The sequence below is a fragment of the Rhea pennata genome, chromosome 10 (assembly GCF_028389875.1).
Source record: "Rhea pennata isolate bPtePen1 chromosome 10, bPtePen1.pri, whole genome shotgun sequence".
In the NCBI taxonomy this organism is placed as follows: domain Eukaryota; kingdom Metazoa; phylum Chordata; class Aves; order Rheiformes; family Rheidae; genus Rhea; species Rhea pennata.
The window spans coordinates 9,701,181-9,726,299 of NC_084672.1; the positions used below are offsets into that span (position 1 = coordinate 9,701,181).

The window sequence follows — 25,119 nt, forward strand, 5'->3', positions numbered from 1 at the left end:
AGTTACTTCAGTAATGCCCTGTTCTTATGTGTCAAAGATCCTGTATTTTCTAAGTGTGCTAATCTTCCTCTTACTCTTTCATTCTCTGTGCTGGGTCTGCATCTTCTCTTTTGTGGGTATTTGAGTTTGTTTTTCTCTTTCCTCCTCCTTCCTTATTCTCTTAACTCTTTCTTTCAGTTGGACTCCTCCCTCTCTCTGCTATTTGTGGACTCTCTCCTCCCTTTCCTGAAAGCTCCTTTTTCTCTTCCTCATCTGACAGTGCCCCTGCTGGACTAAGCCAAGAGGAATGCTGCAGATTTCATGAAGCGGGGAAAAACTCTTGTATTTGCTTGTGCTGGTATCTGAGGCTGAAAGAGGAAACAGTATGAGAAAAGTGACTGCTTTAGGAATTCATGAAATTCTCTTACCACTGCCTGTTATGAAGCAAGAACTATTCTGCCCCTTGGTTATACAGTAGGAAACAAGAGTGTACCAAGCGGAAACTTGACTTGCAGTGATATTACTTGTAAGTACAGTAGCAGTACGGGCAGTGAGGTTGGGTCAACATTATGCAATTCCTTTTGCATACTTGAAGCAATCTAATAAACTTTCTTTGGCCTATCTCGTGCAGATTTTTCAAACAGGTAAAGATTTTGAAAGAACGTACGGTCCTTGATACACAAGCTTGCATTTAGATCGGAAATTCACATTTCTCTAGCACTGAGAACTGTGTATCGTCTCTGTTTGCTTTGGCGTTGGCTGCATGTTATCGTGGTGGTTAATCTCCTCAGTCTGGATAATCGTTAATGCTTTATATTTTGTCATCTGCTTGGGGTTAGCAGAAGAACATTTTAATTAATACCAGCACATTCACAGCACTGCAAAACACTTGGATAAATCAATGTTCTTAAGATGCATGGGGTGAATATGAAACATGCTTTCAAGACTTATTTTCAGAATAAGCTATATATGTGATTTCTGTAACCTTGGCACAAAATCTTTTTGTTATATTGAAAATATTTTCAATAACCAATGGAATGGAGTTGTTTATTCAGTTGTAGATACTGAATTTACCTAAAGAAAAAATTTCCAAAGTTGCTGCTGTTTGAAGGGTGTTCCTACTTAAATGGTACTCTGCCTAGCACTATGTGGGCTTTCTTCTGAACTAGTGAAAAACTGTCACAGATGGACTGTTGTCAGTGGTGGTGTGTCATCTCACATGAAATACCAGACTCGCCTTCTTGCCATGTTTCTTCTAATGAATCTTCTCTGCCAAAAAAGAAAAGAGGTTGAAAAGGAAATCAGTTTGGCTTGGCAGCCACAGGCATCTAACCATTTTTATTGAAAAGAGGTGGTCTTTACTATTTAGTTCTAATTTCACAGATACTCCCTCTTTGGAATCTACTTTTTCTGAGTGGGGGTGTTCCAAAGACATGCAAAAGCTGGGCGCAAAAGCAGAAATATTCTCTCCATTCTTTGTAGTTGTTTGCATGCACCTCTGTTTTTAAGCTACTGAAACTGAAGGAAGTGGAATCAATCAGAGCATTATAAAACTAAAAAGCACATAAACTACACTTTCAGGTATAAATTGTGCCCATGGTGGAAGAGCTGCTCATTTTGGGGTTAGATGTGTACATAATAGGCATTTTACTATTGCTTTGGTGTGGAAGTGACTCTGTGTAAGGTAAATGAGCAGAGTATCTCTCATCTTATCACACCAGCATGAGTTGTTTGCTCAGATCTTCCCGCCCACAATTATTCACTACTTTTTCTTTTCTTTTTTTTTTTTTTAAAGAAACAGTTTCATTTAAGGGTTTCACAAGCAGGAACTCCTCTCCCCCATACCTGGACAGCAACAGCTACCAGCTGCTGACTCATGCAAACCTCTGGCATTAATTAACCCTGGCTGCTGCCAGCAGGAGCCCGGCGGAGGGGTGGGATGGAGACGGGTCGGCGATTGGTTTGGGGCTGGAGACGGAGGGTGGGATTTGGTAGTTCTCTGCTCTCAACCGCAACGTTTTAGCGGAGTTAGGAGGGTAGGGGCTGTTGCTGGTAAGCAGAAACTGCTTTGTGTTTATCATGTCTTTCATCCAGGTAGACAAGAACTCAGATTTTCCTCTTCAAAATCTCCCTTATGGGGTTTTCTCCACTAAGGAGGAGGTGAGTAACAGCATACTTTGTCTTTGTAGTGTTGTGAGTGTTCGGAGGCTGGGAGTAGAAACAGAAATCCCCAGCAATTTGGGATAAAGAAGAACTTCGCAGGCTGTGACACTTGCACAGGCTTCCTGATTTGGCCATGAAACTGTAGTCAGTATGCTGTTTGTTTTTGATGTGGTGATTTGGATGACTACTACTTTAACGTTGCACAGAAGAAATGAGAAAAATGTTAATACTTCTGTGAAGTACTCTGGCTAGTGAATACTGTAGTTTCAGTGTGATTTTTGACTGTTTTTGTGAAATCATTAAATCTGTTTGATCTCTTTGTTCTCCTTTTAGATTTACGTTGCAGTGTTTCATGGACTTTTTTTTTTCAAATTTATTTATTTCCTTTGTGGCCAAGTTTAATCGCACCTTTGCCCTCTCCTCAAGAAAAAAAACTGCATTAAATATGTATTTTACCTAAGATTAATTCTATAGTGTCCTGTTCCTTTTGTGCAGTATGAACTGATATAGATGAAAACATAATTCTTTATTGAAAACAGTGGATTTGCAAGCGAGTGTCAGGTCCTGTGAGCAGCAGTGTCGTGTGCTGGTCTAGCCTGGTGGTAGGGCTAGCCGCAAAGGCGTTAAACCAGGGGGCAGAGCATGAGCTTCGTTGCCACCCTCCTGCACCCCATCTGTGTCTTACTGAGCATACGTAGTAAAGAGATGCTCTGAATGCGTAAAGGGCTTTAATGCTCTGCCTGAAGGCTACGGTTTGAGCCAGCTTCAGGTCTTAGGATTATGTAAGAAAACAGTGCTCAACTTTTTCAAAGAAGCTAGCTACTCAGTTACTATTTTAATGAGAACTAAGCCCAGATTTTTGTTAGACGGAGTGCTAAATCCATACTTGCAGATGTTCAGACCTGTTGGAGCCTCTGAAATGTGCCCCACTGGAGAAAAGGAAATGAGCAAAGAGATATCTAGAAACAAAGACCAGGAGGATTTTTTTTTTCAATACTGCTAACGGTACTTCACGATCATTTCCTGTTTTCTGCTGTCTTGGCTTAATAGCAATTTAAAAAATAAATTAGATCATAAGATTGTATTTTCTGACCTGATACTGTCCAAAGATGAAAATTAGATGGTTCATTTAATCTGTTTCTAGATGTATGCATTGTTATCCAACAAGTTCGGATTTTTTTCCCCCTTCTCCAGTAGCTGTTCTCCATTGTACATCTCCATCTTCACACAGGTCTTTATTAAAAGGCAACAAGGACTTCTGAGTCTTTAGGAAAATAATTTTCCAGAGGTGGCACAATGAGTGATTTCAGGTTAAAATAGCTGATGTCATTCCTGACTATCCTAGTTGCAGATTAACCTGACTTGACCTTTAGAATTTTTTGCAAGGGTGTTTGCTGAATAAATACTTACTATCATATTTGGAATCTTATTTAAAAATTGAAGGTTAAAATACAGGTTTAATAGTGTGAATGTTTATTCATAATTTTTCCATTTTGGTAGACTACTTTTTATAATGAATGTAACTAGAGGCATGAATAATTGATATTTGTCTTTGAATGCTACTGCAGCTTTATAATCTCAGTACAGCTGTAGCAGAATTGCAGTGCGAGAGCCTGCGCTGCTCCAAAGCTGTTGCTGCAGGTTCAGCATGCGGTTGGCTTAGGGCCTTCAAGAACTGTAGCAAACGAGTGAGCGGGATCTTTGTTCATTAATTTGCATCTGTCAGGCAAATTCACCTACAGACGAGTCATCCGTGCATTTGGAAAGCCCGGCCAAGGGTTAGGACTCCAGCCTCGGGTTCGGATTCAAGTCCCGAGCTTCTTGCGTGACAGTAGGGCAGTTTACGTAGGCTCAGCTTCGTCTGACTCGGCACAGAGACGTGCAGCCGAGCAAGGTGCGGTGGCTTCCCGTTACCGTAGTTGGTGGCGGCCAGAGCAGCGTGGGTCTTCTCAAGTAACTGAATGAAGCAGGCAGAGGAACTGTGATGTAGAAATGCCTATTCCTTTCCAATATGTTGTACGGATGGAATAAATTCTATCTATAGTTTCTCTGTGCTTCAGTTTCCTTTCTGTAAAAGGAAGAACAGCATTTTCCTGCTTCTCAGCGTATTTTAGATGTGAGTATAAGAATTTATTCTGAAATGCTTGTCATTAATGAGAAACGGGCATATATTTCTGAGGGAAAGGGAACGGGGAAAGAAACTTCTGTTCTGCTGTCCCACCCTTGCCCCAAGAGCCTGGGGTGAGGGGAAGGTGCTCTCACCCTCTTAGAAGTCCCTGAAGAGTCTTCTGTGAACCTGCCGTGTGCCGGCTGTTCTGTCTCTGCATTTTCTGTCGGGCAGTCCTATCTGTTAGCTGTTCATAGTCGGCTGCTGAGATACTAGACACTTGTCCTTCGTGGAATAAACTCTTTAATCGTTGTCTTCCCCCATGCTCTCTTGGCGATTTTGAGTACAAGTATAAACTCTTCTCCTCCTCCCCTCCCCTCTCCCTGCTTTGTAGCCTCGGCACAGGATTGGAGTAGCGATTGGAGACCAAATTTTGGATCTTAGCGTCATTAAACACCTGTTCAGTGGTCCAGCCCTTTCCAAACATCAGCATGTCTTTGACCAGGTATTTATAACACAATCTCTTATTCTGATTTCCACATGTTTTAGAAATACTCTGCCAGCAACTTGTGCTGAGGTATAGGACGTGAAATGGAAATGCTGGCTTTTATTCAGCAGTAAAGCTGTATTGGTCACATTTACACCAGTATAACTCTAAGTATGATGAGGTGTTGTAGGACCGAATGGGGAACATGCACCCTTACACAGGCGCGTGCACTCTTGTGCACAGAGATCCCACAAGAGCAGATGCTGAGAGGGAGGAGCACAGGTTTCTACTCCAGAATATGTCTACTGCTGGGCGGGAGGGTAGAGTATTGTGTTCCAGTGATACGTATTGGATGATACTGAAAAAAGAGAAATATCCAAGATAGTAAAGTGAGTCAGGTTACCTGAACGTCTTGTCCACCTGATTAAGTGCACTACAAAGCAGAGCTAGAAGCTTGCTTTCATTTTGAAGCTTTGGTATTTGATTCAAGCCAAAAGCAGAAAGTCTTAATTTCCTACAATGTGGTCTTGGGGCTAGAAGTCTCTGCAGCAGAGCATGAACGCTCAGGTGCAATTGGCCGCTCAGGCCATCAAGGGGTTGCAGGTGAAGCGTAGATGAGGAGGAGATCAGCATTGGGAGTTCAAGATTCCTGGTCTGGGGGTGTCTGGCGAATCCAGGTAAGCGTCATTAGGACGTGCTGCGCTTATGGGGAAAACTCATCACACCTGAGATTATATGGATAGGGGAGGCACTTGAGGCCTAGAGGAAATTTTTGCTGAATGTGTTATCGGACATTGGTAATGCGAAGATCTGGAACAAAGCATAAACATGACTTCAATCCCACTTGTATATTTATCGCTTTATGACAGGGAATCTGATGAGATTTAAATGATTGGGAGGCTGTGTTAAGGGCAGAGGTGAATACAAATGATCTCAGGTTGCTGCTGGTCTGGAAATCAAAACTTCTAAGTCCTAAATTTTTGCTTCAGGTCAGGCACTACACAAACAAGCAGCAGGTCTGCTTTAGAGGCCTTCTGGAGAGGGAATAGGGAGCTATAAACAGGGGAGAACAGACAATCTACAAACCCGTGTACCACGCAGCTCCCTTCCTGTGGGCGTTTAAACCCAGAACTGAAAGCACAAGACATATTCCACGCACATGATGGGTAAGAAAAATGCAGCCTTTTATCTGGCTCTCTACTTTGTTACCTTTCAGCCAACTCTTAACGACTTCATGGGGTTGGGCCGTGGAGCATGGAAGGAAGCGAGAGCATTTCTCCAAAAGCTGCTCTCGGCCAGCGAGTCGACCTTGAGAGATAACACGGACCTGCGGAAAAGGTAAGGAGATGGAAAGTCGTTCCTGCAAGTGGTGTTGCTTGTACATAGCGTCACCTGTTACTTCTCCATTTGTGAGAGGAGATGAGAGGAGTTATGTTAGCTGTTGTGAAGGCTTGGAAGCTACATACTATGCTGCCCACATGTAAAGAAAACCAAGCAATCCACTGCACTGCAAAACAGCTATCCTAGCCTTTCTGGCAAAGACCTGCACTCTGAGAAGGGTAGTTGAGACAGCTCCACGTCTCTGTAGCCAGGGAGGGAGACACCCCTGGGACAGTTTCATTAAGATATGGCTCTGTGCAAATACTCTAGTAGAGTGGGTTGTTCTCCATCGCTCAACACCTTTCAGAAACCATAGAAGAACATCAGCCTCCAGGTGAATCTCCAGGAAGTTCATGTGGGTTGTGTATAGGCATCCATGTAATCCTGAAGGGGTACAGTCAGTGTGAGTTAGAAAGCAAGGTTATCCTCGTACCTGTGCTAAGGAGGTCTTCAAAGCTGTCAGTGGTATTTACTATCAGGTTGTTAAAGGCTTGCCATGAGGGCTGAGGGCCAGACTTAAGCTATTTCTGGTATCACCTGCATTACTCTTAAGCACCAAAATGGAAGGGCAGAATGTGGCCACCTGCCACCTAAATGGAAATTACCTGGAATGTGGTTATTTAATTAAGAGACGGAAGTTCTAGCTTTGTCTAATCCCTTAACTACCAACAAATTTGGGGTGTCAGCCTTCATCTCGCTACATTGGCCTCTGCCCTTGGGTGTGCCTAGAGTTGTTGCCTCTCTGCGGAGGGGTGTGTTCCTCCCTGCTGGGCCCGTATGGCCTATCTTCAGCCAAGACTGTGGCCTTGCCAGGCTTTCCTGGCTGCCCGGTGGCCTGCGGAGACGGGCTTGAGCTCTGCACACAATGGATCAACCACTCTGCATCCATTAAAAACATGGCTTCAGGGGTCTTGAACCTGAATCCCTCGCTCTGCCCAGTGCTGCACTGCCTGTCCTAGTGGAGGCTCTCCTGAAGGGGCAAGACCTCTGCAGCTGCCCCGCAGAAACTGTCTTCCTTCACCAAAACCAAATCTTTTGTCCCTAAACCAACATGAGCTAGGTGGCAGCGCATTAGATTAAGAGCGGGAGATGAGCTGTGCGCTGGTCCATGCATTGCTGACGGACTGCAGCCCTGGTCAGGTGTCTGGGGTCCTGCTGATGTGAAAATGCACGTGTACGTTAATCAGGCACCTCCTCGTTTTCCCCGAGTGATACTTTGACCATTGCAGCCCTCTGCCCACGGCAGGAAGGAGGAGCCGTCCTTCCCTGTCCTGACCGGGGTGATGCAGGCATACAAAGTCAGGAGAGGTTTTGCACCTCTGCCTGAACGTGGGACCTTGCCCGACAGGGCCCAGGAGTTTGAATCGGGCACCCCGAGAGCCACGTTCCCCAAAATACACGATCGCCCTCTCCAAGCGGTAGAGGGCAGCGGCGAACTGCTCTCCTGAGCGCACGAAACCCGTGCGTTCCTGCTGTGCTGCCTCGGAGAAGAGGCAGCTCTACAAACCCGCCCCGCTTCCTGCTTGCGGCGCCTGGGTGCTCCTTGCTGTCGTAGCCGCTCTGGCCTGAGAGCAGCCTGTGCAGCCAGCTCAGCCTTTCCGCATACCCCAAGCTAGAAGGTGGTTGCTGCCGGGTTTTGCAAAATAAATTAAGGAAGGCACTAGAGAAAGAGAGTCCCGGTCCCGCACGTACTCCTGAGGGTGAGAACCGCAACTTCCCCGAGAGCTGCAGTCTGTTTTTCGTTTCAGAGCGTTCGTACCTCAGGCTGCTGCCACGATGCACCTGCCAGCTGAAATCGGTAAGTCTGCCGACGCCGATGGCTGTTCAGCGCTGCCCTTTGCTCGTGCCCAGAGAGGCTGCTTTATGCCCGTATTGCTCAGACAGATCGTAGCTGTGACGAGGAATAGGTTTTGTAGGAGCCAGAAGTAGATTTATTGTATGTAATGAATGGTAGGTGCTGCCTGTGGCATAAGAATAAAAGCCTGGGTAAGCTCAATAGCAGCCATAAAAATGCTGGATTCAATTTTTACTAAATCAGGGTTGTCTAGTGCTATAAAACTCCTGTGCTCAGATTTGCATCACCAAAGGCCTTTGTGGTTACAGCCAGGCAGGAAACACTTGTTTAATTTCAAGCACTTTTCACATTTGTTCCCTCAAAAAACCCTGGGACCTTCTGAAGTTTTGCAAGCCAGATACTCTGAAATAGCCTCATAAATAAACATGAGTTTCCATTCCCAGAATACTGCTCTGCATCCCAAATCTTACTACCACTAGCATGAGGGCGCGGACTGTTTTGGAGTGTGTGTGTGTGTGTATATGTGTGTGTGTGTGTGTGTGTATATGTGTGTGTGTGTGTGTGTATATGTGTGTGTGTGTATATATATATAAAATATCTTCCTAGTTTTGAGGAAAAATATATATATTTGGACCAAAAAAAAAAAAAAAAAACCTTTATCAAAATCAGTAGAGGAATGTGACCTTTTCTGGAGCATGGATATGAGCTTGCCTATTTCCCGGTCTAGTGCTATTCCCTCTGGGCTCCTGGCCTTGGTGGGGTACAGCTCTTGCTTGCAACAGCAAGTCTATCCTGACGCAGACTTAGTGCTTGAATGCTTCCCCAAAGGACATTGTGTTGAAAAGTTGCTGGCTACTAGCACCTGTGACTCCTCTTAGCAAGAGCGAGGTGTTGACATTATTACATGTGCTGCATCATGCAGCTGCGAGTTATTTCGGGTTCCTCTCTGCTTATGTTCAGCCCTGTCTTACACGTGATTTGTGCTTGTCCTGAGAGCGCACGCTGTCTGTATTCTGTACTGAGGTTGCCGTATAACTTGCTGGGGTCGCTGTTTGGATCTTTGAGGTGTCAAAATTCTGTTTCTTTGCTGGAAACTTTCTCTTTAAAACCTGAGATTACGTGACCCAGCAACCAAACCTTGGAGTCAAGCATCAGTATCAAAAGGCAAGATAATTCTTGCAGTTTTATTACATTGCCTTCTATTCTGATCCCCACAGAACTGGCTCTGATGAACTGTGGGTCTGGAGCAATGTGGATTTAACCTGAGGGACATACTAAGGGGGAAAATGCTTGCTGGTATCTTTGCACGATTAGATTGAACGTTAGGAAAAGGTTAAGCTGCCCTGTTCTGTATTGCAGTAATTCCGGTGGCAAAAGTCAGGCTCCTTTCTCTATTCGGCGCTGATGTTGAGCTAAATGTGTAATATTGCACACTGTAAATGTCCCTGTCCTCCCCATTTTAAGTTTTTCTCCAAAGCCCCTGATCTCTAGTTGCTCCACAAGGTGGTCGAGCTGTTCGCTGCGCAAGGCACCAGAGGGCAGCAGAACTGCTGAGTACGAGCTGGTTTCCCTCCGCCCGTGGCAGCGTCAGCCGGGCAGAAGGAGCGCTGGAGCCCGGCTGGGCTCTCAAAAGCTGGAGGCTTCTTATGGATTTCCAGAGAGTGGGTCAAAATAGTGTGTGTGTGTGTGGGGGGGGGGCTTCCCCCCTCTTCTCTACTGGAAACTTTTTTAAAAGGCCAGTTTTGTTATATGCATCATTTTATGAGTGAACTGTTAATTACCACCTCTATGCTATGAAAGTTGTTATTATGGGGCTGCGATTAAATGTTTCTAAATGCCTCTGCTAAGCTCTTTGTCTCCCTTTCTGTTCTTTTAATTGCCAGCAGCATACTCTGTTCTTTAGCCCCAGCAGATGAGGGGCTTTCATACTATTGATCCATATTTTATGGGTTTTTTTTTTCCACCCAGGAGATTACACTGACTTTTATTCTTCACGACAACATGCCACAAACGTCGGGATCATGTTCAGAGGAAAGGAGAATGCTTTGATGCCTAATTGGTGGGTAGTTCAGGTATTTCTCTGCAGCTTTATTTTATACACATAACTGTAGGTATACACAACTTTGTAAAGGTCAGAGCAGTCTTTCAGCAAAATAATGATTTCAATTCACAATGGAGGAGAACCTGTACTGTCAGTTCTATAACAGAGTTGAAAATCACTTCCCCGGCCTTAGCTGAGTTTGCACTGTATTTAGTTGCAGCATCTGCCCCAATTACAGTGCAGACCTCTGATTCAAAGACAAATTTACCTAAGATCTTGATTTTTGCTGAGTTACAAGAAAACAAAGCTACAAGGAATTAATTGGAACGGTGGCACAGAACCACGCAGATACAGCCATGTGGCTTTTGGAGTGCACCTTGTGCATGTCCTGGTGTCTCAGCGCAGGTACAGTGCAAATATCTGTGCCCATCTATGCACATCTATACGTGGTGCTCCACTCTGGGCAGCTCTGGAGACCAAACCTACCAACTGCGATTCTCTTTAACAAGGTTGCACTTACCTGTCGGTTATCACGGCCGGGCATCGTCTGTTGTGGTGTCTGGGACGCCCATCAGAAGACCTGTGGGGCAGATAAGACCTGACAACGGTAAGTCCATGGCATGCTTTTAATGCCCTTTTTTCCCCCGTGGAAGATGGTGGATGGGAAGGGGCTGGGATGCCTTGTCTGAGGCTCAGCCTCTTGGGTTAGGGCAAGCCCCGAGCTGAGTCAGTTCTGTGTTTCCGTGCCAAGGCAGCAGCAGCTGCTTCATGTCTTCTAGCTGTTATATTTATTTCCCTACCTGCCTTCCTGTCATACTCTTTTCTTTTACCCACAGATAAACCTCCAGTGTTTAGTGCTTGTAAACGTCTGGATATCGAGCTAGAAATGGTAAGATGGGCTTTTTATCCCTTCAACTGAAAAACATTAAAAATAAAAGCAAGCGAGAGAGTAAGAATTTGGCTCCTTCTGAAATGAAGGTGTCATAAAGTTCAGAGGTTTTCCTACTATTTCTTTTGATAGGTTTTGTAGTAGGCAGTCAAAGGATTTCTGCAGTGGGAGTTTTCCAGTCTGTTGAGTGGCAGAGTGTTCGTTCAGTGCTTTGCTGGTGCAGCTTTCAGGCTGGAAATGGCCAAAGCCAAGCACCGGTGCCGCAGTCTGGAACCGCAGAGGCGTGTTCTTTTCACCAGACACCACAGCCTGTTACCTAGTTAGCAGTTACCTTTGCACTGCAACCAGGATCTGTTAATGGACATGGGGGATTTTGGAAGTACAAGTTGTCTGGGCCTTGAATCTGGAACAGAGGAAGCTGTAAATTCTTGGGAGTGCTACTGAAACACTTCACCCTTCTGGCTAGCGAGATAAAAACCTGTGTTGTAACAAAACATCCTGAGAGGGTACATCATCTTGCGGCTTAGTATGGTCCAGAAGGAGAGAGTTTTATATGACTGTTGGTTGCAACTATATGGTTTAATCCCCATCTCTCTCCTAAGAAAAACAGTGGGAGAAGCATAGTATCAAGGGAAATGGTACTAAAAAGTGATCTGAAAACCTTAAACGCTGTATCCTGTGGAGATCAATGTGGGTCCCATAACCTGGTAAAGCCAAATGCCTGGCATTACCTGTACTTCGCAGTCTGGGTTTTACCACTGTTGTTAGAGCAGGTTTGAGCTGCTCAAGGCTTTAGCAGAGCAGAGCTCCGTGTTGCTGGCTGAAAGAGGCAGCTGAGATCCCCTGTGGTTTTTGTGCCAAGTGTGAGCAGATTGTGCAGCTTCTAAGGGTGCGAGTGCCTGCCCCCAGTTTGTGATCTGTTTTACTCAGTCCACCTATTTCCCTACCAGCCTCCACCCCCCCCTCGTCGTGACAGGCCATGGCCAAGTTAAGCAACCCTTCGGATGCCTTTACGTCTCCTCCTGTTCCCTGTCCGTGGCAAACTCAGTCACTTCAGCGGAGAAACCTGTTTTGCATCTAGATTGTGATTAAGGGGAGCCGCTTTTGCTCCTGTTTTTTTTGACATAGTCACATTCCCGTTTAATGACTATCCCTTAGCAACACTGTGCTGTTAAGTAATTCAAACCTGACAGCTTCAGAGAGAGGGAGGAAAGAGGAGACAGGCCATGTTTCTCACCTGATTTGTGTATGGGGAATAATGCGAAATCACATGCTGTTGCACCTTTCTTGCTTATGTTTCTAAACCTCTCTCCAGTGAAGCCTTTGCGATTCTGTAGATGTTTTTAACCTCTAAGATTTACTGAATATTTTGCTTTTCAATTCCAGGCATTCTTTGTAGGCCCTGGCAACAAGTATGGGGAGCCAATTCCTATCAGCAGAGCCCACGAGCACATCTTTGGGATGGTCCTTATGAATGACTGGAGTGGTAACCAGTGTGCTTGGAGTCTGCCTGGAGAGTGCATTACACTTGTAGCAAACCTTAGATACGGGTGAATTATGTATCGTAATAGAATCGTGGCCATTGAAACCACTGAATGTGGTGGAAAGGGGTCAAAATGGAAGACACTCAGCATTTCTCAGGCACTATTCAGATACACCACAGATCAATCAGTAGAACAGAAACTGCTGTCTAATGAAGAGCAAGTTGTGTGTGAAAGAGCTAACGCTCTTCTTCCTTGTGGGCAGCGCTGGATCAGCCAGAAGACTGGTAGTTTCAGTAGAGGATTGATTTCACTGTAAGAGTTAGCAAAAGGATTTGGCAATCCCAAATCCCTCAGTTTCTGCGTGATTTAAGCAGATGTAAGCATTGTTAGCTAGTTGAAATGGGCCTTACAAATGACATTTACCCTACTGAGTGGATGTAAAAGTGTTAACTAAATTGGGAAGAAAAATACTTGTTACATAAGGATGGCCTGACTTGGTTTAATTATCCCTGAATTTTCTTTCTAATCTAATGGTTCTGGAAAAAAATTTATTTGAGGGTTTGAGAGAGGTGTATTTAAGTAAGGATTTGGGCATAATGGCTTGAAAAGGGTAGGGATAATGTTTCCAAGTCCGTGCAGCTGGCTCTGTAGCTGTGGAGAGTACTGTGTTACTCTTTCACTGGTGTTAAGGCTGTGCAACTCTTAGGATATGTTTATCAGTATTGCTTTGAATTTTCTCTTCCTAGCCCGTGACATTCAGAGATGGGAATATGTTCCATTGGGTCCGTTCCTGAGCAAGAGCTTTGGCACAACAATCTCTCCTTGGGTTGTTACTATGGAAGCTCTCATGCCATTCGTGTTGCCAAATCCTGTCCAGGTTAGCAAGAGAAAGGGTTGAAACAAAGGGAGGGTGGTAAAAAATAAAATAAAATAAAAAATCTCATCAGGACTAGTAGGTCTCACCAATAGGAATCATTAAACTCTATCAGCAGCAAGCACAATTTTTTCTAAGCTTTTACAAGGTTGATTCTGCTTCCAAATCATGTGAAGAAACACTGGGTCATCTTAAGTTCAAATGCTCATTGATTTTTATTTGAACTGCTGTATGGTACTACTGTGCTGCTTTGTATTTTCTCCCTCTGCTGAGTTGAGCAGGACAGAAAAATCATCTTCAGAAGATCTTGAAAACAAGCTGCTCTGAGAACTTCTTTTACTAGCATTTGATAGTACTTAGTGTCCAGCAAGCAGTGGAAAAAGTAGACTTGTGCCTAAGCTAAGTTTGTTCAAGCATTTCCAGTTGTGTGAGTTACGAAGAAATTTATTTGAGAAAGACAATGAAGAGTCTTTCAGAGAATTTGCCATTTTCTTTGTGCAGGCACAGTGCAAAGGTGTGCTAGCACTGTGCTTGTTTTGGATTAATATCCATGCTATAATGATGGTGAGGGCTTTTGGAGCCCAAGTGTAAAAAAGGGAATCTGATTATATGGATGTCCACATCTGTTCATCTGTTCAAAGTGTTTTTTTTTTTGTTTTTTTTGTTTTTTTTTTTTTTTTAAGTGTATATGAGAGGAGGAAAAGCAATAATCTGGACAGCGGTAGTGGTAAAGTAAATGGAGCATGCAGCACAGCCTGGTTATAAACAGAAAGTCATTGGGATGGCTGGAGGAATTTTTTCCTTTCTGTTTGTTTAGTCTGTGATGCCTTTTATATGCTTTTAGGATCCCAAGCCACTGCCCTACCTCAGAGATGAAGAACCCTACACTTTTGACATCAAGCTCTTCGTTGCTCTTAAAGGTATGGTAATGCTGGATGAGCTACAGAACTGAAATTGCGATTAAGGAGGGCAGAATCCACCATGTATTTCAGACAAATTGCTCTTGGCTGCACACACCTGCTCTTCCATCTCTGATAGAAGATAGAAGCCCATAGTGCTTCTATCAGAAAAAGAGATAAAGCTCTTCATGTTCCCTGTTGGCAAGGCAGCAACGTGTCGAGGAGGGAACGCTTCCCTCCCGATGCTTGCAAACGATCAGCTTGCCGCGAGGAGAACCCTTGTGGGGTCTCCTGCCCTGGGAGGAGGGGATGCACCTGGGAGTCCGTGGTGTCCCCTCTGGGCTGTCATGCTAGCCCAGCACAGACTCCAGCTAAAGGGTCTGTTGAGCAGTAGGTCCAGCTGTTGCTGCTGCTGAGCAGAGAATAGGAAACGTGGTTAAACATTACCCCTGCGCCATCCACATGTTTGTTTGCTGTGCTGGCCTTCATATGGGAATGGAAAATGCTATTGTTTCCTACCAGGGATCACAATGATAGAAGAAGTCTCCATTCATCTCTAAAATAAAGACTCCAACATCATTCATCCAACACAAACAAACTGCTTCCTGTTTCTTATTTTTCATTTTCCTTAGGAGAAGGAATGAGCATGCCAACTACTGTATGCACATCCAATTTCAAGGTAAGACTTTTGCATCTCTCATTAGTTTGAAACGTTGCTTGTGCCCTCAGTTCCAACCATGGGCAATTTCAAACACTTCAGTTTGTATTAACTGAAGATCAGACCAGATGTGTGTGGGGAAGGAAGGGAGAGAGGAGTAGAAAGGGTTGATGTTTCTTCTACTTGCTGATACGTGAACTACCTGAATGCTTGAGCACTGAATGAACGGGTGGCTCTTCCTGCCGCTCGGCTTAGCGTGCTCAAAGCATTATCGGCTCGGTAGCCATTTGGCAGGAAATGGTGAGAACAGAGGACTGGGAAAGCGAAGGGAATTGCCTCATGCTGTGCCAAGGTGGAAGAAAGCTTGCAGTTGCAGCTGGTCATTTACATGCAGGCTCAGTGATGTGACACAGCTACTAGCACTGTGCCTGCCCCGGTCGGCTCTGGGGACAGACGGGTGGTTATTCCTTCACGTGCTGATTGAAGGTATCATAACCAGCAGGTGTATACACCAGCTGCAGGATTTCTCTGGGTATTATATGTTTGCATATATACCAATTACCTTAATCAGTAGTCGATAAATCAGTAATAAGCAGATATTTTCTATAAACCTATTAAAATATTGGACCTTATCATGGATCCTGGGTTAGCAGTGTTCAGATTAAAAAGGAAGAAGGAGAGAAGTGACACCTAATGTAAAGAAGAGAAATTTTAAGGAGCTAAATAGTATTTTAAAGTGTATGTTTTAAGTGCCCATTAGCAGTGCAGCTTCTAGTCATCATTTAGAAAGCAACAGGAACAATTAATAATTCTGCACTAAATTCTGAATTTAGGAAACTTTTTGTTTTTTTAGGGACAGCCTTACCAGCATCATCCAGAGAGTGCAATGCATTCTGTATAGGCTAATGGCATGCAAGAGAGATGTTTGTTCTTCATTGCTTTGACCTCCTCTTCCTCTAGCACATGTACTGGACCATGAAACAGCAGCTAGCTCACCATTCAATCAACGGATGCAACCTCAGAACTGGAGATCTCCTGGCGTCTGGAACAATCAGTGGACCTGTAAGTGTTTACTTAAACCGTATCCACTGATACTGTTCAGCAATCCAAAACTGGTCAGCCAGGGCTTTGGATATATTCATATTTGGCTTGAGCAGCCATGAAAATATCTGCAGCTCTTTCCTAAGCTTTTGGGGCTAATGTTTTTTTTAACACAAAACTTCACTGAGTGTTTTTTCCTTTTTTGGTCTTCCTTGTGTTTCTTTTGATAAGAGCCATTTCTAATATTATAAATGCAAGTTCATTTCTATGCATAAGTATCCACCCAGGCCATTTTTGCTCTATAAAATACCACTGTTTTAATTTCTGAGAAGAATGAGAAAGGTACAGAAGTGTAAACTGCAATATAACAATTATATTTTTAGAGATATTCAAACTTTTAGTTTCTCTAATACCACCTATGTGCCCCAGCTTCACTAGGTATGGTTTCCGTTGTACTGCCATACGCACAGTAGTTGAAACAAGTAGCAATATGAGCAAGATACTGGCACTTTCCAAAACATCAAATATTAATAAGCTTAACGCTTTTCAGGCAACTTTGAGGCGAACTGTTTCCAAACTGAGATACCAGCACTTCCATTTCGAGCATTTCTTTACTTTTTACTTCCTCTAACCTACTATACTGCAGATTGACATTAAAGATTTATAAGCCTTTAGCAACTTCACTCTTCTGAAAAAATGAAATGTAAATAAAATTCTGGAATGTAACTACATAAAAACACTGTATTTGCAAAAGTGCTTTAAATTTGTTTCCATTCTTTCTGTAGCAGGACTGAATTATATTTAAAGGCTTAAGTGCTAGGTTAAACATACCAGATAACTGCTGGGAGCCATGACTGCTTGCAGCAAGCAAGGCATTAAACTGCAATGGCAGGAAAATAAGCCAGTGAATCAATGAATTAAATCAAAAGCAAGAAGCTCTTCTAGAGAGTTAACATACTTGCGTGTCTTCTTCTAGCAGCAAGTAACTTAACAGTAGGACAGATGTATTAAAGAGCTGTTTGTTTGTTTATTAACTTCTGATGTAGGACCCAGAGAGCTTTGGCTCCATGCTGGAACTGTCTTGGAATGGAACAAAAGAAATTAATCTTGGCAGTGGGCAGTCTCGTAAATTCCTGCAGGATGGAGATGAAATCATATTGACAGGTAATGGCTGAACCTCTGTTTGGACACTGTACCTACAAAATATATCCATAGATTCTTCCTACTTGCAAAAGTACCTGGTGAGTAGACGCACTATTCTGTACATACCTGCCACGCAATTACATTTGTTTCCATCCTATTTATTAGGAGGCAAAAGCAAGCTGGTATAAAATTCCATGCCATAAATGCTTTTTGAGTTTATTTGATCTGTTAAGTAGTTAATGATCTCCCTATGCTCGTGCATTAGTGTTGAGCAGATGACTGGTGTAGGTCTGCATTTGAAGGTGAGAACATCTTGAGAATAGAATCAGTTGATGTTTTGTTGCCACCACTGTTCAAGTCTGCTTGTGGGGCAGAGCTTGGCAAATTCTGAAGGAAGTTATTTTGCAAGCAGTATATCATTTGCAACATATGCATATTCAATGAAATGTGTTGCCAATTAAATATATGAGAAACAGCATGAAGCTTCCTAGAACAGTTTACCAGCTCCCCTCTGGAAAGGGCTGTGCCTGAGAGCTGTTTCATGCTGGGCTATGGTTTTACTTTTCACCCTGAGAAGTTAAGGGTTTTGTGAATTAAAATCTAAAGTGGTGCTTCTCAATCCAAATTCCATTCTGTCTTTTTCATTCAAAGTCCAATGCAAAACAAATCTATTTCCTTTCCTTTCATCTTGCCTACCCCTTCATGGCTTTGAGGTGCTGTATATCTGACAAGAAAAGCCATGTGAGACGTTTGACTCAAGATTGTATACATACTGCTGTCTGTTGAATTTTTAGAGAATATCTTGTTGGATTTTGTGCATCACCAGATCCCACTGTGAGAACGAGCTAGTTCCCTCCCCAGCTCTGAGTAACCCCTTTGTTCAGCCTGTGTTGCTGATGTGCTCTCATTGAGATGGTCTGCAAGGGGAGCAAATGGCTTCAATGATGGGAAACCATTTATGGTTGTGACTTAGGCCTGAGAAAATGTGAATGACTGATGCCTGTGCAGCAGTGTGAAGGACATGAAGGTGTGATGCTAGTAGGGACTGGCATAGCTGTGCTTGCTTACTCCAACCAGCATGGTAGTAAGAGGAGACAAGATTTGGCCTCCAGAGCATTAGCATACGCTAGCACCTCCCCAAGTGCTAGTGTCTGTGAAAGCACGTGCCATTTTGGTTCTACCTGCATTAGATAAATCAAGCAACTGTAGCTTGCTAGTGCATGCTGTGATCTTACTGTCACTTTTGCTGTTTGCACCCTCCTGCTAGGCTTAGGGTTGGTATCTGGATCGTTGCTTGGAGATAGGGTTGAAATGAAACAGTAAGGAATGGGAAGAAATGCCTTGCAGTGCAAGAAGAAAACAAAGGTCCTCCACCCAGCTGTATCTCTACCCAGAGGGGTGTTTAATCAGAGAAAACCTAATATGGTAAAGCACAAGAGCATCTAAACAAAACTTGGGCTTGAAGCTATGCAGGACACTTGCTTGAGCACTATTTGTGGCAGCACTGAAATGAATGCGGTGACAAAAGCCAACACGGTTTTACGCACGCGTGCCGCAGCAGTCCGTTAGGCTCTTCGGAGATGCTGGCGAGGTTAGCAGCACTCAGATCACCAGCAGTGGCCCTGCGGTAGGTGCCCTGATCCGAGAACTGAAAACGTGCTGCTGTCAGTGGCTGAGATACTCCAAGGGGAAATGGGGACAGCGTGAGCAAGAACAGGATTTACGTATGGGAGTAGACATTGATCCTGCCCATTTGTTTATAAATTTGTGTTTGATTGTCTTTTCAGGGCAAAATGTTGCTTTACAGAGGCTCTGGGACTTATAGTGGTGTGGAAAGGCATCTTTGCCTGCTCAGTCAGTGCAGTAAGGGGAAGGTAACAGGCCTCCAAGGGTCGTGAACTCAAATCAGAGTCACTGCATTTCAAACTGCTGCTCCGCTCTGGCAGTCGGCTGCGCTATTCCTACCTGGTGCAGAGACTGAGCTTTACTGTCTCAGCTACCTCTGGGGCAGAGCTGGCCCCAGAGACTGAGCTAACCCTCAGTCTATCTCCTGCTTCTAGGCTAAAACCCAGAGCAAAAGGAATTGCGTCTGTCTTTTCTTTTTCTCTTTTTCTTTTTCTTTTTTTTCTTTCTAGCATGCTGCCTTCACTATTCAATATGATGCTCACTATGAAATAAATGCTGTTCTTTAGTGACAGGCGCCCTGTGATCTTAAGTTTTTATGACAAGGTTCAAATTTCAATTTTCAGATACATAGAACCAGTTCTACGATCATTTAGTCATCTCAGTTCTTGTTTGGGCATCTAAATTCGTATTGATTTCAAGGGACCTGCATGCTGCCTCTGAATCTAGCTATAAATCCTGAAGTTGGATGCTTCAGCCAGTGATTTGATGTTCCAATAACAAATATCTCCGCCTGACGCCACGCTTTTCTCAAGAAGTACATGAATAGGGGCAGGTACTGGCTCTGGGTATCCTTATGCTGCCTTATGGCAACATCTATGAAACATCAGTACTTTTATTTCAGAGTATTGACTGTCTCTTGTTGGAGGCTGCCCTAGAAATATTAGGCTTTGAGAGCTGCATTGCACTGAGTTTTCAGAAGCTCTCAGAAGATCCTGAAAATGCTGGCACGTCCTCGTTGTTCTGGTTCTGGCCCAGGGTTCACCCTTGGCTGAAGCTGGGGTGGTGGCAAACATAATACTGGGCTGCAAGTGGGCTTGGGGTAAATGACACCAGAGGTATATTGTGTTTAATGTTACTAGAAACTAGTCAAAATGCATAAAATGCAACTTCTTGCTGGAAAGCAATCCTCTCACGAAGCAGTTTTCACTCACAGTGTGTTTGGATGGCAGTTATGAGTTATTCTTTCAAAAACATTTAGGAATTTTACCAGAACACTTTGAAGTTTCTGTTTTTTTCAGAAATATTTTTAACAAAATTGAGAATTTTTCTGTGAAAAGCGGAAAAAAAAAGAAGGATATGTTTCAACTTCTAGTGAAGGCTCTATAAGCAATTTTGGTCATGCTGCAGCCAAAGCCCTGGTACCTCATGTCTAGCAGCCTGTTGACTAGCGTTGAAAATCCTGTTTCTGTGAGATGCTTTCACTTGGGAAGAGGAAGATGCCCAGGCAGCTGGAGATTGAGAGGAACTGGAGAGAGCTGTAGATGATGACACCCAAGAATCCTCAAGACTTCTGATGTATTTTTAGTCTTCAAATGAGCTAGTGGCTACATGTGCTGCAACCTGCGGGCATCTGATGCTGTTCTCCGTAAGGTCCTGGTATGTTTGGTGTGGAGAGATGCTCCTCTAGCAATTCAGGGCACCTCCTGGCCCTCCAGAGGAGTTGATCTCTCTCCAAAAATCATGTAATCTTAGATTAGGTATTAGATTAGACACTGACGTCCTTGTTGGCAGCAAACACCTTGCAGTTTGGGAACTGCTAGTACAAGGAGCCCAGCTGGGAGACAAAGGGACTCAAACATCTCCCACATTGTTCCTCATGCTTGGGGTCAAGCTGCTTTGCTTAGAATAACTACTATAAATCCTGGAAGTCTTTCATTTTCAAAGATGGCATAGTGGTGGTGTTGTTGACCTGGATGAAGGCACCATTGTCCCTGCGGGATAGTCTCATGTTAACCAGCTTGCTGTGATGTTTAGATGAGAAGTATTCCCTGATGGCAGTGATGAAGGCATCGTGCCATCTGCGAGAGCCGGGCGCTGTTGTGCATGAATGGATGTGACTGCTGCCGGAGCTGTCCGCTGGGACGATTTGGGATGTGTTCCCATTTAGTGACTTACGGCCGATCTGGTGCCTTAAGGCACCCCTGAGGCAGCACTAGTGCTATTACATCCTCTCCCGGGGCCGTTCCGTTAGCTCTTGCCAAATGCCCAACCCATAATTTCTAGTCTCCCATTTCAGCTTCATCTTTTTGCACTTTTCTGCCCTTCCTCCTTGTGGGAGCTATTTCTGAGCCCTAATGCACAAAGTGAGGGAAATCTATTATTCCCAAGACACGCATCTCGGACAGGGAGTGTTGCAAGCTGTGGCTTGCTGATGACATGCTGCAGCCTGCTCCAAAGATCTCCCTGTAGCTCCTTGGCACTCTGCTCAGACCAATGGTGCTGGCAGCACAGAGCTTGCTTTGTTAAATGGGCTACTCCTTGGTACTGCTCTAAATTATAGTTGACAGCAGGGATAACTAAACTGTACTGAAATAATAAGCCAGCATTCAAAGGAAAACTGGCAGTGGCGCCTAATGAGACAAATGGAAACTGAGCTGAACCTTAAAGCAAGTATTTTACTCAAGTATTGCTTACTAATGAGCACTACCCTGCAGAGGGAGGGATGTTGTCCATGGGCTGGCTGCTGTGTATGTACCTACACACCCTGCTGGCCTTAGAAAAACTTCTTTCAGCCTGGCTGTGATAGCTGTGCTGCTGGGTTACAGGTGGCAGCACCTGTCTTAGTGCTGCAATGACTTTGCTGGGTCCTTGCAGTGCAACCTGAACCCATCTTCTTCTGCTCTGGTGCTAAGAGGGCTGGAGGCCAGGGGGTTTTGCTGATCCTTGCTGAGACTTAGAATTAGCAGTTAAGGTCTGCTCTGCTCAACTCCCTCTTGGCTTCTCCAAGGCCGCTGCTTTCTTACCACATGCAGGAAAGATGAGATATTCCATTAATTTAGGAAAATCTATCTCTAATTCTGAAATGACCCCTTAAAATATAGCAAATGCTACTTGTGCCCTTCTTTTGATCACCTGTTGCCAGTGAAGAGCTACAGTAGGTCTCCTCAGCTGTGTCTTCCCAGAATAGTCTTTCCAGACAGGTCCAAAGCCCTGGCCATGTCCCCTCCTTCCTCTGCAGCTTCCTAGCAGATGCTGTTTGTGGAGCAGCTCCACTGGGCTGCTGGCATCAAGGAGTGCTGCAGTGTCCCTCAGGCATAATACCACCCCTGCCATCACACACAGGCATGGAGAGGTTGAGTTGTCCCATAGTCACGTATGTCACAGATTGGTAGCTTCAGCAGCAGTCAGCAGACTTTCAATGTCTATTTATATAATGGAGGATAAATGGATATTTTGGGTTAGATGCTGAGTTTCTCGTGGAACTATGCTGCTTAAATTTAGCAAGCTGAACAGATTCTACGAGGGCAGATCCCTGTTGTTTGGGTTCTTAGCGATCATCTTTCTGGCTTATGAGCACCCCAAAGTCAATGTGCCAAGAGCAGTTCTAATGCTGCAGAAAAGAAACCCAGATTTACTTTATAAATTGTAAGGCTTGGCCAGGCAGCAGTTCTGCTTGTCAGTTAGATGGATGGTGCTGCAGGTTAGGTTTAAATACAGAAATATCGCACATGCTTACTCTTTGATTGTTTTCCTTAAACTTGCATATTGCTGTGCTGTGCTTTGTGCTTTTTGTGGTGTGAGTTTTTGGGTTGTTTTTTTCTTTTTTTTAAAATAATCATAATCATGGGTTACTTCAACTCTTTCCCCCCAGCTCCTGCTCTTACATTTCTGGGAGGCTGCATGCGGCAGTCAAATTTTAATAGTACTATACCACTGACTTGCTTATGTGCAATCTTAAGATGTGACATCATCAGAAACTGGCTCAGTTCATAGCCCTGCTCTGAGAACTTTGTGATTCTGAAGAAAATTCAGGGCCAGTCTCTATCTTGCAACACTTCTAATTTTTAATAGGCTGAAAAAAAGAAGCTAATGCTCAGGAGTTGGAGTCCACCCTTCATGGATCGGGGTGCTTGTAAAATATGGGTGTGCTTGTGCATCTAAAACCCAATGTAAATACCCTTGTCACAGCCTGTTCTTTATCCTCTGCGTTGTCAGCCCACATTTGTAAGTATAAACTGAGTGTGCATATAAATCTCGCTGCATAAGCACGTGTTTATGTAGCTGTGAGCCAGCAGCGCCCCAGAGAAGAGGCCTTATTCCCTTGTCTTTTTTCATTTTTATTCCCGCTGTGCTTACGTAATGATCTGTCTTTGCTTCCTCGTGCCAGGTTACTGCCAGGGCAGTGGCTACCGAGTGGGATTCGGCCAGTGTTCGGGAAAAATTCTTCCAGCCGCGTCATTTCCGTGATGCCTGGCGTAGGGTGGCTTCGGAGGAAGAGATGGAGGATCTCTCTGCCCTGTCTCGAATAGCTGTGCTGCTTTATTCAGATTTACTGTTTTTATACGAATGATTGGAATATTATTATTTTTAATTCTCAATAAATATCGTATAGATCGATGCAGTTTTCTGGTGTGAAAAACTAGTATTGAAAACCTTTTTTTTTTTTTTTAATTTCTCAGAATGAGAATAATATGATTGGAAAGTGAGATTTTTAACTCTTTTACTGTATTAATAGTTTTATCATAAGGATAAGTAAAGTTTACACTTACACTTTAATTATTCAGGATATTAGGCTGATGATAACAGCAGGATTGAATGCTGATCTATATATATATAATGTGTGTGTATATATATATATATATGTATGTATGTACTTTTCCAACACACTTCATGTTACCTTCTTGCTAGAGGTAAGAACTCAAAGATGAGAGTTTCATATCAAGGATAAACATTTATAAAACAGTTTAGGGGAAAAGGAGAGCTACAAAAACGTGCCCTAATTTATAATAAAACAATTTTTGAAATGAAAACAATGCGAAAAGTACTAAACAAGCTAACAGACAAAACAGTGGAACCAAAAAAAAAATCCAAGTGAAATTGTATTGCTTGAAGAAAAAAAAATGACAGTTAGCAAGAAAGCTTAACACTGAACTCCTGCATGTTTAAAAAATAAATAAAAATAAAGGTCTGTGCAGGCTCTGATGCCCGCACGTGACACCGCCGGGTTACAGCCTCTCGCCCCCGCTCCTCCCTGTGCAAGCAGAGGCGCCTTTTGCTGCCCTGCGCAGAGACCGACACCGGCCCCGAGCTTCCCTCTCTAACTAGCCGCTTTTCCTGCCCCGTGCACGAGCCTTCCTGGGGTTAAGGGCCCCAGGGTTGGAGCGAGGCCGCGGCATCGCCCCGCGAGCGGAGCGGAGCCGCGCCGCTTCCCTCGGGCGCCAAGGGCAGCGGCAGCGTCCCGCCGCTCCGCGGATCAGCCCGGCCGCGTGGCCGCGCGCCGCGGGGCCTCAGCTGGAGGATGTTACTGACCGAAGAAGCTCGGGAGGCTGGATGATGAACTCCGGCGAGGAGCGGCGGGAGCTCGTTAAGCGTTCGCTCGGTCCTCAAAGCGAAGGGCCGGCCGAGGCGGCCGCTCTCCGGCAGCGAGCCCGGGCCGCGCGCCCCCGCGGAGGCCGGCTGCGAGCAGGAGATGAGCTTCGGGGGGGTCCAGTTTGTGCAGTACCTTCTGCCCGCTGTCGTGGGCGGTGGTCTGCTTGTTTGCACGATCCTTTTTTCAGGAAGTCGGGGGCAGGCGGGCCTTCCGTAGGGGAGGAGAGCGAGCCTGCGCCCCGGATCGGACTGGGAGAGGGTCCGGGCAAACCCACCCTGAAGCTTGGCCAACCGGGTGTCCGGTCCCGCGGCTGTCGCCCCGCCGAGTCGGTAGCGGGGAGCACCCGGTGTTCCTCAGGAACGTGACCGCTTGTCCGTGAGGGAGAGGTAAAGGACTTGGGAATGAAGATTAATGAAAAAACGTGGCAGAGCGGATAAATCACCGCTCCTGGGACATGTTTGCTGAAACGGGCTCTCTCGCGGGCAGCCCCGGAGCGAGCAGTAATAACGGCCCCTTCCAACAGCGAGGTGGGGAGGATCATCCCCAAATCAATTTAAATTCTTGCCTTAAGACATTCCACTATCACCAGAAATGATGACCTGGCCAGGAAAACAGAGGCTTGTTGCCGTTTATCAAGGAAAAGCTATTTTCCCTTCAGGTTGTTGTGGATGCTTTGCGCCTGACTAATAGACAGATATTTATTTTAACGTGCTGCGGCTCGGCTGTCAATTTATAGGGTGCTTTGCGCTCCCTGTTGGCTGAGCGACCTCGAAGGACGACCGCGAGCTGACTCCTCGCCCCCCTTGCCGGAGGGGCCCTCGCTCCCGGCAGCCGCGGCGAGGGCACGCGCGGCCTCGCTCCCGCGGAGGGGGTCTCCTCGCCCGCGGGGACGCGTCTGCCCTCCCGCCCGGGCCTCTGCTGCAGCCCCCTGCCAGCGTGGCGAGGGGTCGCTGTGCCCAGAGG

General features: G+C 44.9%; 1 protein-coding gene across 1 annotated transcript; it reads left to right on the top strand.

The window, feature by feature from the left end:
* Positions 1–2,037: 2,037 nt before the first annotated feature.
* On the top strand, positions 2,038–23,179 carry FAH (fumarylacetoacetate hydrolase). Its single transcript, XM_062583794.1, has 14 exons — positions 2,038–2,139; positions 4,644–4,754; positions 5,953–6,074; positions 7,865–7,914; positions 9,880–9,970; positions 10,462–10,559; positions 10,789–10,841; positions 12,228–12,327; positions 13,072–13,202; positions 14,044–14,119; positions 14,731–14,777; positions 15,717–15,818; positions 16,844–16,961; positions 22,954–23,179. The coding sequence occupies exons 1-14, from the start codon at positions 2,059–2,061 to the stop codon at positions 23,031–23,033; spliced, it is 1,260 nt and encodes a 419-aa protein (XP_062439778.1). The 5' UTR covers positions 2,038–2,058; the 3' UTR covers positions 23,034–23,179.
* Positions 23,180–25,119: the final 1,940 nt, after the last annotated feature.